General features: G+C 41.5%; 1 protein-coding gene across 1 annotated transcript in view; it reads right to left on the reverse strand.

Annotated features, from left to right (window-relative positions):
- Positions 1–720: 720 nt before the first annotated feature.
- The window catches only part of commd2 (COMM domain containing 2), a 15,390-nt gene continuing 1,964 nt past the window's right edge, over positions 721–14,146 (reverse strand). The window contains exons 2-5 of the mRNA XM_043686476.1: positions 12,284–12,361; positions 9,425–9,507; positions 6,153–6,326; positions 721–3,335 (exon numbers count right to left, since the gene is read on the reverse strand). Coding sequence (XP_043542411.1) covers positions 3,138–3,335; positions 6,153–6,326; positions 9,425–9,507; positions 12,284–12,361 — 533 coding nt within the window. The 3' untranslated portion in view covers positions 721–3,137. The remainder of the gene's footprint in view (positions 3,336–6,152; positions 6,327–9,424; positions 9,508–12,283; positions 12,362–14,146) is intronic.

The following is a 14,146-nucleotide window of genomic DNA, read 5'->3' on the forward strand; positions in this document are numbered from 1 at the left end:
CAAGCATCCTCTCTCTCTCCACCACTGACACTCAGTAGCAGACAATCACCAAAGATCCTTAGACAGCACTTTCCAATCGCACAACCATATCTATTGAGAAGGACAAGGGCAGCAGATACATGGAAACACAACCACCTGCAAGTTCCCCTCCAAGCCAAGCATCATCCTGACTTGGAACTCAATCTCCATTCCTTCACTATCACCCTGGTCAAAATCCTGGAACTCCCTCCTTCAGGGCATTATGGATCAACCCACAGAACATGGATGCAGCAGTTCAAGAAGTTAGGTATAGAAAACAAAACCTGGTCACTGTACAATGTATTGCAAAAATGGCTTTTCTTACCCAATGCTCGAATGGATTTGTATTTTACCTTAGCTTCAACAAGTGTCAGGATATAAAGGTGAGTTAGTTCACATGAATGGTATACATTGGAAGTATTTTTCCAACAATCCAAACATTTTCTCCACAAACATTGCAGATACACTGAACCCAGTGATAGAGGAAGTTCAACTGCATCTGATTCAGCAATGAATTCCAAAGTATGCCACATTACTGATACATTGTGAAGTTGAGGTACACAGAGTGTAAGGTGACTTGAATGTATTAAATAATCAGCAGCTACCATTATATCTTGTACATGGTTAGCATCATGCAATTTCATTTGCTGAATATATGGACAGGAGAGCATTTTAAAAGTAAACAAATCAAAACTACAACTCTGGAGTCAGATTATTTATTTATTATGTGAATTTTACAAGAATATAGGCACTCAAGCAAGGAATTGAGAAATAAGTCTAAACTAAATTGCATTAAAGTGAAGTACAAGATTACTTTCTGTGTACCATTTTGGCACAAACAATTGTTCTGCAATTCTGGAGGAGACCAGTTAAATTTTGTATTAATTTTCTTGCACTTGACTTTAGTAATTGAATAATCTCAACATGATGTTCACAATACTACACCAATTAAACAAACTGGAAGTAATGAAAAATAATTCAAACAGAAACAGAGAAAGAGAAAACAAATTAACACTTGCAGAATTCCTTACAAAAATTAAAGGTGATAGAGAACATTTGATCAATTTTACAAAATATCAAATGTTATGAAGACCGTTAATCATACAATTATTGGTGACTATTTTTGACTTTGTTGGTTAGAATACCTTTTTGGGCAACTATTGGGAACATGTTGACTACTGAACAGTTCCAATAACATGAAAATTAAAGAGATGTAGGTACATTTGAACCCAAGTTTCCCTTATTTTCTTGGTTCAAGCTTTACAGCTGCTGAAAACTGCCTCAAAGTACAATGGACCTTTAGGTATAATGAAAAGAAATAAATCATTTATAATCACAAACAGTAGTCAACATTCAAATGAAGGTAGAGGCCATTCACAGTAAAGTGTCCACTTCCAGTTTGCTTTTAACCAAACAAACAATCTGAATAATATGCGTGACTCACTGCAAGAATACCTTTACCTCTTTAGGACATTTCAACTGTTCACTTCATCCATTAAATCTCCAAACATGTGGAGCAGAGAATAAGACATTTACTTTATTGTGGCCAACATTTTCAACTGTCAGAAAAGAATAACATGAATAATGTAGCCACATGGCACCTGCTGTATAATGTGCTTGCTCCCTACTCATATAATGGAACAAATTAGTGCTGAGAGCGCTTGGGTGATCCTACGTCAAGAGAGACTACTGGGATACTGGGAATTGGCACTGGGAAAGGGAAAAGGTAGAAGAAATTTCCTCAGAAACCAGGAAATGAATGTTCTAAATGTTAGGGCGAGCGTAACAAAAACAAAATGTGCATTGTTCAGCCCAATGTTCTTATTGGAAGTTGTGGGAAAATACCCAAGTTAGGTATCCAAATTGTAATACTGAAAATAAAATGTCCAGGAGTAATGTTCTGACTTACATGTCACAAGGACATGGCAAAGATGTTATTTGATACAAAGCATCTTAATGCTAGCTTTGTTGGGAACAGAACTGGTACACTACTTTTAACTTAGCAAATCTAACGCTGGCACCAGAGAAATTGGACATGGCGGTGAGTGTGAAGTCTTTTGTAACTGTGATCTCTCAATCATTAGCAATGACCTGGCTCATGTATATTAGAAAAAAAAACAACTGATAAGTTAAACAATGTATTGTTTCAGTGTCTTCAGAATGTGCTTCAATAAGTTCTTTTCGATGAATGGTCTAACGAATTATTGATTGTGCTACAATATTCAGAGCTGTACATTAGTGATAATCTTTTTCACCTCTTTCTCACCCTCATCAAGGTAATCAGTGTCAATGATGGCAACACAATCACTCAGTTACACAGCGTTGCACTGCCTCTGCCTCAAACAGCCTAACACAAGCTCCTGTTCTCATAAATGCCCTTGTGAACAGTAAGGTTGCCCATTCAGTGCCTTTTTGTAGGCTGTACAATGAACGGGGCAAACAAAAACTCAAATTGATTGTACACAGGAACGTGGCAGCTGCCAACTGGAGGAGAAACCTCCTTCTCGGTTTGGCACTGATTCCAGCCTAACCCTAAGAGATACAAGGAGACCCCTGTAGGAAGTATTTTTGTCACAGTTTGTCTACCCTCCCGACCCTTCGATATACTTTTCTCACTCCTGGTTAATTTTAGCTGCTTTGTAGGATCAATTATTCCAGTCTTTTCTGCATTTCATTCTTCTGCTGTTTTCTAACTATGCCACCTGCTGCCATAATCCCCAAAATAGGCCCCTTTTTCACTTAAGGCAACATTAATTTAATCAAAAAATGAAGCATTTCTGTGTAACCATCTGGAGTTCAGATCTTACTGATGGGCAATAATCAATATAAAGCACTTTTCGGTGTGGCTTCACAGCTCCAGCTAATAATACCTTACAATTTGATAGTAGTCATGAAGGTTGCTGATTTCAAATGTCAAAGTACCTCAGTAACAGCAAACAAAGACTATCACCAACTTTCATTCTTCAAACTGCTTCCAATAACCAAGATCATGTTGTACACAGAACAGCAATCGGTTCCTCCATTAGTCCAAGAACACATGACACCCCGAATTGCCCAAAATTCATTTGTCTCAATCTGACACAGGGAATGCCAATGATTGCCAGTCTCTCCTCATTTCCTTATTTTATATTGCGGACTATCCTTCGGCAGTGGTTTGTCTTCATTTCCCCAAGCGCTTGCTCCAACTTGCGAATTAGGTGCAACAAGGTGGCAGGGTCAGTCTGAAGGACATTGGCATTCCGCTGTCCATTCTGTTCCAGGTGTAATTTCAGAGTTAGGAGTGGTTTGATCTGTTGCCTTAAGGCACGGCTGGCCAACTGACAGAAGAAACAAAGCAAAAATGTTTGGTATCAGCTTGGCATCACAACAGTTACATTAAACCAGCCAACAGAAATATGAGTGCTTGTGTTTACAGTTTCATAATGTTTAGTTCATTTATAGGATAGAGGAACCTTGATTACGCAGCATTCGATTATCCGAAATTTGATTAACCGAATGAAATACTCCCCTCCCGTGTCCTTCGGATAATCGAGGTTTCTCTGTACTGTAATACATGTCTAATAAGAAACCACCAGACAGGTTTTCGAAGAACAAAACCAAGCTTGACAAACTTTGTTGCCTTTTTTGTGGTCATTGCACATAAAGTAGATAACAGAACTGGATGTGGCAAGTTACTTTGAAGCCTGGAAAGCATTCGCAAATTATACAGAATCTCTACAGCGTGGTAACAGGCCCTCCAGCCCAACAAGTCCACAATGATCCTCTGAAGAGTAACCCACTCAGACCCTATTGTTCCACATTTACCCCTGAATAATGCACCTAAACTACTCATCCCTCAACACTATGGGCAATTTGTCTTGGCCAATTCACCTAACTTGCAAATCTTTGGATTGTGGGAGGAAACTGGAGCACCCAGAGAAAACCCAGGCAGATACAGGAAGAATTTGCAAACTCCACGCAATCGTCAGAGGCTGGAATCAACCTGGAACCCTGGCGCTGAGCAGTGCTAACCACTGAGCCACCGTACCACAAAGGTTCAATATAAGAGGCAACTAATGGACTACAGTCTAAGTTTTACACTAGATTCTGGAGTTAGAAACACAAGTAGTCAAAAGAAAACATGAGAGGTTAACCAGGGCCATGGATTTAAATAGTCCTCGGAACTGTGCCCGAATTTCTATTCCCCATTTTTGTAGATGACTTGGATGGAGAAGCCATCTCAAATCCTTGACAACATAAAACTTTGGCACAGCAGCAAACTATGACACTTATTAATTTGCAGAGAAACGTTTGCTCAGTTGTGAAATTAGGTGAAGCAACTGCAAAAAGAACACCGATTAACCCCAGCTTCTCCTTCAGTGTTAGCTTTGTGTCTCAAAGTATATTCAGTCAGCCGAACATTAATAGCTTAACTGCACTACAAGACTAATTAAGCTTGTGCCCTTGCTACACTTATTTTCATGTCACAGAGTAAGAACTCATAGCCCTTCAAGGTTGAATGCATTAATCCCCTTAACAAGTACCTGGTGTTGTCATTATCAGAGCAAAGGTAAAAAAGACATATTGTCTGGAAAGAAAAGCTAAGTGTTCTACGCTGTGCTATTTTTAATTTGCAATGTTTCAGAAAGAGAAGCAGTAATATTTTGCCAAATATGTTCTTTATATTCAGTGTTCTGTAACAGTGTGTTATTAGCTTTGTGACTGTACAATCTTTTTTGACTATTATTTTAGACAATGTATTAATGTTTTATACACGCTATGTTTTAAAGCCCTTCCTGAAGAAGGGCTCATGCCCGAAACGTCGATTCTCCTGTTCCTTGGATGCTGCCTGACCTGCTGTGCTTTTCCAGCAACACATTTTCAGCTCTGATCTCTAGCATCTGCAGTCCTCACTTTCTCCTTTAAAGTAGTGCCTACTTGTTAACTTTGTGTTGATTTTAAATCGTGTATCAGGCCATCGGCTTTGAGTATTTTAGCTTAGCGCCAGTCTCCTGCCTTTCCCCATTACCACCCAAACTATTTCTATTTAAGCAATCATCCAGTTCTCTCCTGAATGCTACGCAACAGAATGTACCTCCACCAAACTTCATGGCACTTCCATTTCGCACTTTGCATTTGCTTCTTTTGCAAAACACTAAACCCTAAAGCCTTTCCCTCTGGTATGCGACATAGACTATAATGAAGAGGACGATCTCATGAGTAATTGGCATCAAATGGTACCTAACAGGTGACAGTGGGAGATAAGAGCAGTCAATGACTATCACCCTTTGAAGCCAATTTGAGATTGATTACATAGTCCTTAAATCATGTGGAAATTAGACCAGTTATAGTGTAATAACACCACTGATCATACTGTGTTGTGGTTTGTAAGAGATAAACAAGTGCCAGCTTTCAGTAACTGAACAGCATGCAAGATCACGGTAGCTCAGTGGTTAGCACTGCTGCCTCAGAGCACCAGGGACCCGGGTTCGATTCCAGCCTTGGGCGACTGTCTGTATGGAGTTTGCACATTCTCCCCGTGTCTGCGTGGGTTTCCTCCAGCTGTTCCAGTTTACTCCCACAATCCAAAGATGTGCAGGTTAGGTGAATTGGCCATGCTAAATTGCCCATAGTGTTCAGGGATGAGTAGGTTAAGTAACATTAGTTAGGGGTAAATATAGGATAATAGGGTAGGGGAATCGGTCTGGATGGGTTCCTCTTCAGAGGGTCGGCGTGGACTTGTTGGGCTGAAGGATTCTATGGATCAGAGTCTGCTGCCTGGTAGTAAGCAGAAGACCAAGCAAGGTGATGTTACAGAGAGAGAACGAGTGTTGTCTGTGCTCTAAGCCAAATTGTGAAGCAAGATCTATGTTTGGAACATTAAGTTGCCATCTATCTTTGTTTATTAATATCGTTATAACTCAATACAGGATTCCTGGAGTGTCTTCTACTCTCTAAATGATCACATTTTCATAGCTTTAAACCCTTCTGTTGAAGTATGAATAGAGGTTTTGCCAAATCTAAAAAAACATTTGATACAAGATTGATTGCATTTTTTGTTTACAATTAAATTTCAGTGCAAACGAGATACATTTACAGATATGCATATAATATTGTGTAAAACTGCTGGGTTGAGGGGATTGTAAAGTCTTTACCTGAACATCAAGTCTCCATTCTAAGTTGTGGTAATGTGGGAGGTCTGGAGCCAATTCATTCAAGATACTCCGAATCTCTTTCCTATTATCCAGGTAAAATTGAAGTAGCAATTTATTTAGGTCTTCATGAAAACCCAAAACAAGCACAGAATCCTGGAAATCCACCTCGGAAATCTAATCATAAAGTTAAGATTTGTGATTACACATTGCATTTAAATTCACAAAAATGATATAGGGAACTCCTGATTAACTAATGCGATCCAATATAGGAGTATAATTTTAAAGATTTGACAAGCAAACAATTCCTGTACTTATGAACAGCTATTTTATATCGCCCTACATTGTGTGCTGACTTGCCAATGGACTCCAGAACAGAAACATGGCCACAACGCAGGGACTGCCTGTAATTGCCTTCTCCCACCTAGATGTGATCACTTAAAAAAGACCCTGGCTTAATTCTTGGTCGGCATTAGTATGCAAGGACAAGACAGTTCAGACATGGAACCAGATCATCAGGATTGAATTCCCATTTAGGCCAATGTTCAAAATATTTTGCACATCGGCAGATGTACAATCTCTCATAGGAAACAACCGACAAACAGTTGACAAGTGACCTTCCTGGTTGTTGTGCAACCACACATCTGTGTACCTTACAAGGAATACTGTCTGGTAAAGGTGGAACCACACATCTGTATACCTTACAGGGAATACTGGTCCGATGAAGGTGGAACCACACGTCTATGTACCTTATAGGGAATACTGGTCCGGTAAAGGTGGAACCACACGCCTGTGTACCTTACAGGGAATACTGGTCCGGTAAAGGTGGAACCACACATCTGTATACCTTACAGGGAATACTGGTCCGATGAAGGTGGAACCACACGTCTATGTACCTTATAGGGAATACTGGTCCGGTAAAGGTGGAACCACACGCCTGTGTACCTTACAGGGAATACTGGTCCGGTAAAGGTGGAACCACACGTCTGTGTACCTTACAGGGAATACTGGTCCGGTAAAGGTGGAACCACATGTCTGTGTACCTTACAGGGAATACTGGTCTGGTAAAGGTGGAACCACACGCCTGTGTACCGTACAAGGAAAACTGGTCCGGTAAAGGTGGAACCACACGCCTGTGTACCTTACAGGGAATACTGGTCTGGTAAAGGTGGAACCACATGCCTGTGTACCTTACAGGGAATACTGGTCCGGTAAAGGTGGAACCACACGCCTGTGTACCGCACAGTGAATACTGGTCTGGTAAAGGTGGAACCACACATCTGTGTACCTTACAAGGAATACAGATTTGGTAAAGGTGGACAGGTCAAGCTAGGTATTCCACTGTTGTGAAGTAATCCCTGTTGGATATGAAGAGACATCAGACTTAATAACTCTAGGATGCCTGCTCATCACCTCCTCCCACCACCCCAATTGTGGAGGCCAGACCATCTGCCTCCTCAGGGCAACACTTGAGAACGTGCAGCTGAAATCCATACAGTGAACTTTACTATAATCCTGTAAAGACCATTTCTGACAGAGCTTTCAGTCTGTTGTTCCTGACGCCTCTCAATTTAACTTCCACTTGTTTGCTTATACCTCTGCATAATGTCTTAAGATACTTTTCTAGATTAGAAGCACTATATACACTCGAGTTTAAGGATTGGTTAGCTCAGTTAGTTGGACAGCTAATTTTGTGAAGCAGGGTAATGCCAACAACATGGTTTCAATTCCTGCATCAGTTCAGGCTACACTACCACCAGTCATCTCTCTTGAATGAGAGTACAGGGAGACAGTGAGGTCTGCAGATGCTGGAGATCAGAGTTGACAGCGTGTTGCTGGAAAAGCACAGCAGGTCAGGCAGCATCCGAGGAGCAGGAAAATCAACATTTCAGACTGGAGCCCTTCATCAGGAACGAGGCTGGGACCTCGTGGGTGGACAGATAAATGGGGGTGGACAGACAATAAGTGGGGTTGGGGAGAAGGTAGCTGAGAGTGCAATAGATGGATGGAGGTGGGGGTAAAGGTGATAGGTCAGAGAGTAGGGTGGAGCAGATAGGTGGGAAGGAAGATTTACAGTTGGGACAAATTGTGAGGGCAATGCTGAGCTGTAAATGGGGTGGGGGAAAGAGGGGAAATGAGGAAACTGGTGAAGTCCACATGGATGCTCTGGGGTTGAAGGGTTCCAAGGCGGAAGATGAGGCGTTCTTCCTCCAGGCGTCAGGTGGTGAGTGAGTGGCAATGGAGGAAGCCCAGAACCTGCATGTACTCAGCAGAGTGGGAGGGGGAGTTGAAATGTTCGGCCATGGGGCAATGGGGTTGGTTGGTGCAGGTGTCCCAGAGACATTCTCTAAAGTGCTCTGCGAGAAAACGTCCGGTCTCCCCAACGTAGAGGAGACCGCAACAGATACAATAAATGACCTGTGTTGAAGTGTAGGTGAAACTTTGATGGATATGGAAGGCTCCTTTGGGGCCTTGGATGGAGGTGAGGGGGGTGTAGTGTGTACAGCTTTTGCAATTCCTACGGTGGCAGGGGAAGGTGGGTTGTTGGAGGTCATGGACCTGACCAGGTGGTTGCGGAGGGAATGGTCTTTGCGGAAAGCAGATAGGAGTGGGGAGGAAAATATATCCCTGGTGATGGGATCCACTGGCAGAATATGCGATTTATGCGGAGGTTGGTGGGGTGGAAGGTGAGGACCCGGGGGGGGGGGGGGGGGGGGGGGGGTTCTGTCCTTTGTGCTGGGAGTACAGCCCAGTAGGACAGTGGTGACTTGACCTTTACATTAAAGTTTGCCATTCCACCATACAACAATTTTACTCCTGACATCGCCCTTTGCTGATGAATTAATCTTCAAGACTGTAATCCGTTGGTATAAAATTGTGCCTGACTTTCTTGTTTAATTCCTAATTTGTGGATTAAACACTGTTGCTGGATTAACTTTATCCTTTAGATATAAAAGGTTAAAACAAACTGCTACTGCTTCCTGTTGACAGCAGGAAGTTATCCAGTTGGCCCATCATGCTCTGCTTCATGATGGCCAGAGTATCACAATTCAACATTACCCCAATTCCTGCCACCTCTGCCCTCTACCATCCACCCCTCCATAGCCATGTAATCACCTGGAACAGGTGAAAGAAACAACAGGGTAGGGAGACTTGGGGGGTGCTGAAGATTCCAGAAAAATTCTCTTCAATTCCTTTGTTGAGCAATAACTAGTCCAGGACATTGAATCAAAGCTAATCCCACAGGAACAGGTATATAAATAAATTAATTTTACCATCATTTTGGAGCTCTCAGTTAGCAAGTACATCAAACCCTCCACTCCATGTTGTACAGTTTCAGTGCTCACATTCAGCTTCCCTATGACAAAAAAGTTCAATTATATAACTGCTATGCGGATAAACATTGTATTTTAAACAGTTAAATTAGAGCCTCACTATATATTTTTGTAATTCATCTTAGGCACTATACTAGGTAAAAACAATGACTGCAGATGCTGGAAACCAGATTCTGGATCAGTGGTGCTGGAAGAGCACAGCAATTCAGGCAGCATCCGACGAGCAGCAAAATTAGGCACTATACTGTCATACAGTGGGACCAAAAGGAGAAGTGGGGTATGGGATTTCCACTTAATTATGCCAAAGCAGCTGTCCTGTTAGATAGATCTGTAAGCACCGCAAGTGGAGGACTAGAGTTGGGAGATCCCTGAAATCAAAATAGCTACTGTATTGCCCTAGACAATGAAATGCCATACGGAATGAAATTAACACATTGCATGGTAGAACATGAATATTGCTATAAAAGAGAGAAAAAGAAAGCCAGTGAAGATTCCATCTTGGACTGATCAGGACAAAAGGCAAGAATGGCAAATCAACTCTGATTGGCTGAGGCATTAGCTTCGAGGAAGCAACAGGAAAATGGGCACCCTTTTCTCCTGTGGTACAAAGTGCTGCATTTGCTTGAAATTGATTGTCTTGCATTCAGCCTGATCAGTGCAAGATGAACAACTATTGCACCATTTTTTTATAGCAATATAAAAGATGTCTTAAAATCCTCTCCCTCTCTTTATCACTTTGCAAGGAAACAATCTCCTTGTTCTTGAAACGGTTAAAAGTGGATAAATCCCCAGGACCTGATCAGGTGTACCCAAAAACTCTGTGGGAAGCTAGAGAAGTGATTGCTGGGCCTCTTGCTGAGGTATTTGTATCATCGATAGTCACAGGTGAGGTACAGGAAGACTGGAGGTTGGCAAACATGGTGCCACTGTTTAAGAAGGGCAGTAAAGACAAGCCAGGGAACTATAGACCGGTGAGCCTGACCTCGGTGGTGGGCAAGTTGTTGGAGGAAATCCTGAGGGACAGGACGTACATGTATTTGAAAAGGCAAGGACTGATTCGGGATAGTCAACATGGCTTTGTGCATGGGAAATCATGTCTCACAAACTTGATTGAGTTTTTTTGAGGAAGTAACACAGAGGATTGATGAGGGCTGGGCGGTGAATGTGATCTATATGGACTTCAGTAAGGCGTTCGACAAGGTTACCTATGGGAGACTGATTAGCAAGATTAGATCTCATGGAATACTAGCCATTTGGATACAGAACTGGCTCAAAGGTAGAAGACAGAGGGTGGTGGTGGTGGAGGGTTGATTTTCAGTCTGGAGGCCTGTGACCAGTGGTGTGCCACAAGGATCGTGCTGGGTCCACTACATTTCATCATTTATATAATTGGTTTGGATGTGAATGTAGGAGGTACTGTTAGTAAGTTTACAGATGACACCAAAATTGGAGGTGTAGTGGACAGCGAAGAAGGTTACCTCAGAGTACAATAGGATCTGGACCAGATGGGCCAAAGGGCTGAGGAGTGGCAGATAGGGTTTAATTTAGATAAATGAGAGGTACTGCCAGTTGGAATACTGCGTGCAATTCTGGTCTCCTTCCTATCGGAAAGATGTTGTGGAACTTGAAAGGGTTCAGAAAAAATTTACAAGGATGTTGCCAGGGTTGGAGGATCTGACCTACAGGGAAAGGCTGAACAGCTTGGGGCTGTTTTCCCTGGAGCATCGGAGGCTGAGGGGTGACCTTATAAAGGTTTACAAAATTATGAGGGGCATGGATAGGATAAATAGACAATGTCTTTTCCCTGGGGCCGGGGAGTCCAGAACTGGAGGGCATAGGTTTAGGATGAGGGGGGAAAGATATAAAAGAGACCTAAGGGGAACTTTTTCACGCAGAGGGTGGTACGTGTATGGAATGAACTCCAGAGGATGTGGTGGAGGCTGGTACAATTGCAACATTTCAGAGGCATTTGGATGGGTACATGAATAGGAAGGGTTTGGAGGGATATGGGCCGGGTGCTGGCAGGTGGGACGAGATTAGGTTGGGATATCTGGTCGGCATGGACGGGTTGGACCGCAGGGTGTTTCCATGCTGTACATCTCTATGACTCTATTATCACAGCCAACATCACACTTACAAAACCAAGTCTGTGAATATCACACTAGATTTCTGGACAGCTGCTCATCGGTCACCCCATAACCACTATACTGTCTGATTACAATAAACGCTACATATTTTAATTCAACTTATAAGGCAAAACTAAAACAGTATGCAAACCACAAAATGGCAGGGGGTGTGGCAATATTATTGGACAATCAATTCCCAACTTCAAACCCTAATTTCATTTTCAGGGTTTCTGAAAATACCCTGCTTGAACAAATGAATTTTTGAATCGAGTTAAAAAATGAAATTATTCCCATCAATAAAACAACGCATATTTTGTGATTTCCTATTCACTGTTGCCATGCACAACTCTGAAAGTACCAGAGACACTGTGAATCTCAAAGCAACAAAGGGATCATGGGGTTCATGTCCATAGATCCCAAAAGATGGCAGGACAGGTTAATAGGGAAGTTGAGGCGACATATGGGATGTTTGCTTTCATGGCATGGCTGATCTAAAAGCAGGGAGGTCACGGTGGAGCTGTACAGAACTTATACTGGCTGTATAGCTCATTATTTTCCTCAGAATGTAGATTGTGGATACTGGAATTGTAATATTAGCAAATTGTGCTCAGTATTAAAGAACACAACTGCCTTTATTAGAATCACAAATTAAAAGCCACTCATAATTACATACTCGCTGCTCCTTCAAATATTTTGGGATTTGAGCCTTTCTTCAGAAATTCCACAGCAATTCGGCAGAATTCTCCTACAACTGAACCAAAAAAAAACTTATCATACAAACGAATACTCATTGCACTAGCAAGATCTTAAAATAAAAATTCCTCTACTTCACAACTTTATCTTATTGCTTATTTTTCCCAGTTTGATTACCATATATACTCGTGTAAAAGTTGAATTATTTTGACTATTTTTAAAGCTTCAATTTATGGGGTCGAATAATACATGGGCACTAGGTTTGAGGGGCTAAAATTCACGCTGCAGTTCAAAGTACCATATTAAGCAGAAGTCTATTTGATCGCTCAACTAATCCCAGGTAAAGAAGAAAAACACAATGAATTATGGTTAATAAATTTTACTTATACATACCGGTAAGAAAATTTAACATGTTAAAGAATCATTGAAATCCTGCAAAGTCACTGTTCAACGTCGTCATTCCTTGGTATAATGGTACACTTAAAATGAAACAGTTATTAAATTCTGAATGTGTAAGCATCTTGAACTTTCCCACTGAATTCATTTCCCTCCTATATACTCTCATATGTAATAAACCTTAGCAATATCCACAAATTTGTCAAAGAATTAAAGATATATGTAGCTAATACATCTCACTTTTATTCAGATATAATGGCACAATTAAAATTATTAACTTTTAACAATATTAACTTTTGGATGTACAGTATAGTGAACAAAGTGCGATAAGTACCAGCCCGAATTAATGAATGAATCAAAACCTGCTGCAGTAAACCAAATGGACTAGCGGTAAGCAGAATTATAAATGAAGACATAATATAGTAAACAAAGAGCAATGAGTAGAGTTTGGCATGAATGAATGAATGTGATTTTGTTAAAGTAGCTTAATAGGAACATGCAGTTTCCTTTGAAAGAGGTTTATAATGCAATTCAGTATGGTCGACGTTTACACAGGATATATGGAAAACAATTTTTTGGCCAAAAATAAGGGGTCGACTTTTACAGGAAATCGACTTCTACATGAGTATATATGGTAACATATACCACGTTGATTGACTGATATTGCATTGGTTTACAATTAACTGTAGAATGTCTGAAGACAAACTTCTCGGTCATCTGCCAAACAACAAACTCCTAACACCAAACATCACATTCTCATGACATGAGCAGAAACTCTGTTTCAGAAAGCAGGCCAGAGTCAACTCGGTTGGTGGATGGTCAGGAGTCACATATAGATCAAACTAGGTAAGAATGCCAGAGTGAGGGCCCTCTTGTGGCGCAATGCCAGTGTCACTACCACTGGACCAGGAGGCTCCAGAGTTGTGTAATAACATACCTGAATAGGTTGTTTAGAAAAATAGGTTAAATTAAAAATAAAAGAACACCAGGGTTCAAAGTTTGTGAGAAGATTTGTAGCTCGGGTGCTCGTTGTTGTGGTTCTGTTCGCCGAGCTGGAAGTTTTTGGTGCAAACGTTTCGTCCCCTGTCTAGGTGACATCCTCAGTGCTTGGAAGTCTCCTGTGAAGTAGTATCACTACCAGGGACACCATCACACAAACTGGCTAAAGAACTACAGCAGAAACTGAAACACCTGATCAGCGGATCCAGACACTCTGTACAATCAACACAGGAATTCTTGGAAATCATCAGAAATATACACATAGACAAGGAAGAAACTATGGTCTCATTCGACGTAACGGCACTGTTCACCTCTATTGACAAAGCCCTAGCCAGAGAAACAAATTAGGACGGCATGGTGGCACAGTGGTTAGCACTGCTGCCTCACAGCGCCAGAGACCCGGGTTCAATTCCCGCCTCAGGCGACTGACTGTGTGGAGTTTGCACGT

The sequence above is a fragment of the Chiloscyllium plagiosum genome, unplaced genomic scaffold (assembly GCF_004010195.1).
Source record: "Chiloscyllium plagiosum isolate BGI_BamShark_2017 unplaced genomic scaffold, ASM401019v2 scaf_2734, whole genome shotgun sequence".
NCBI lineage: Eukaryota > Metazoa > Chordata > Chondrichthyes > Orectolobiformes > Hemiscylliidae > Chiloscyllium > Chiloscyllium plagiosum.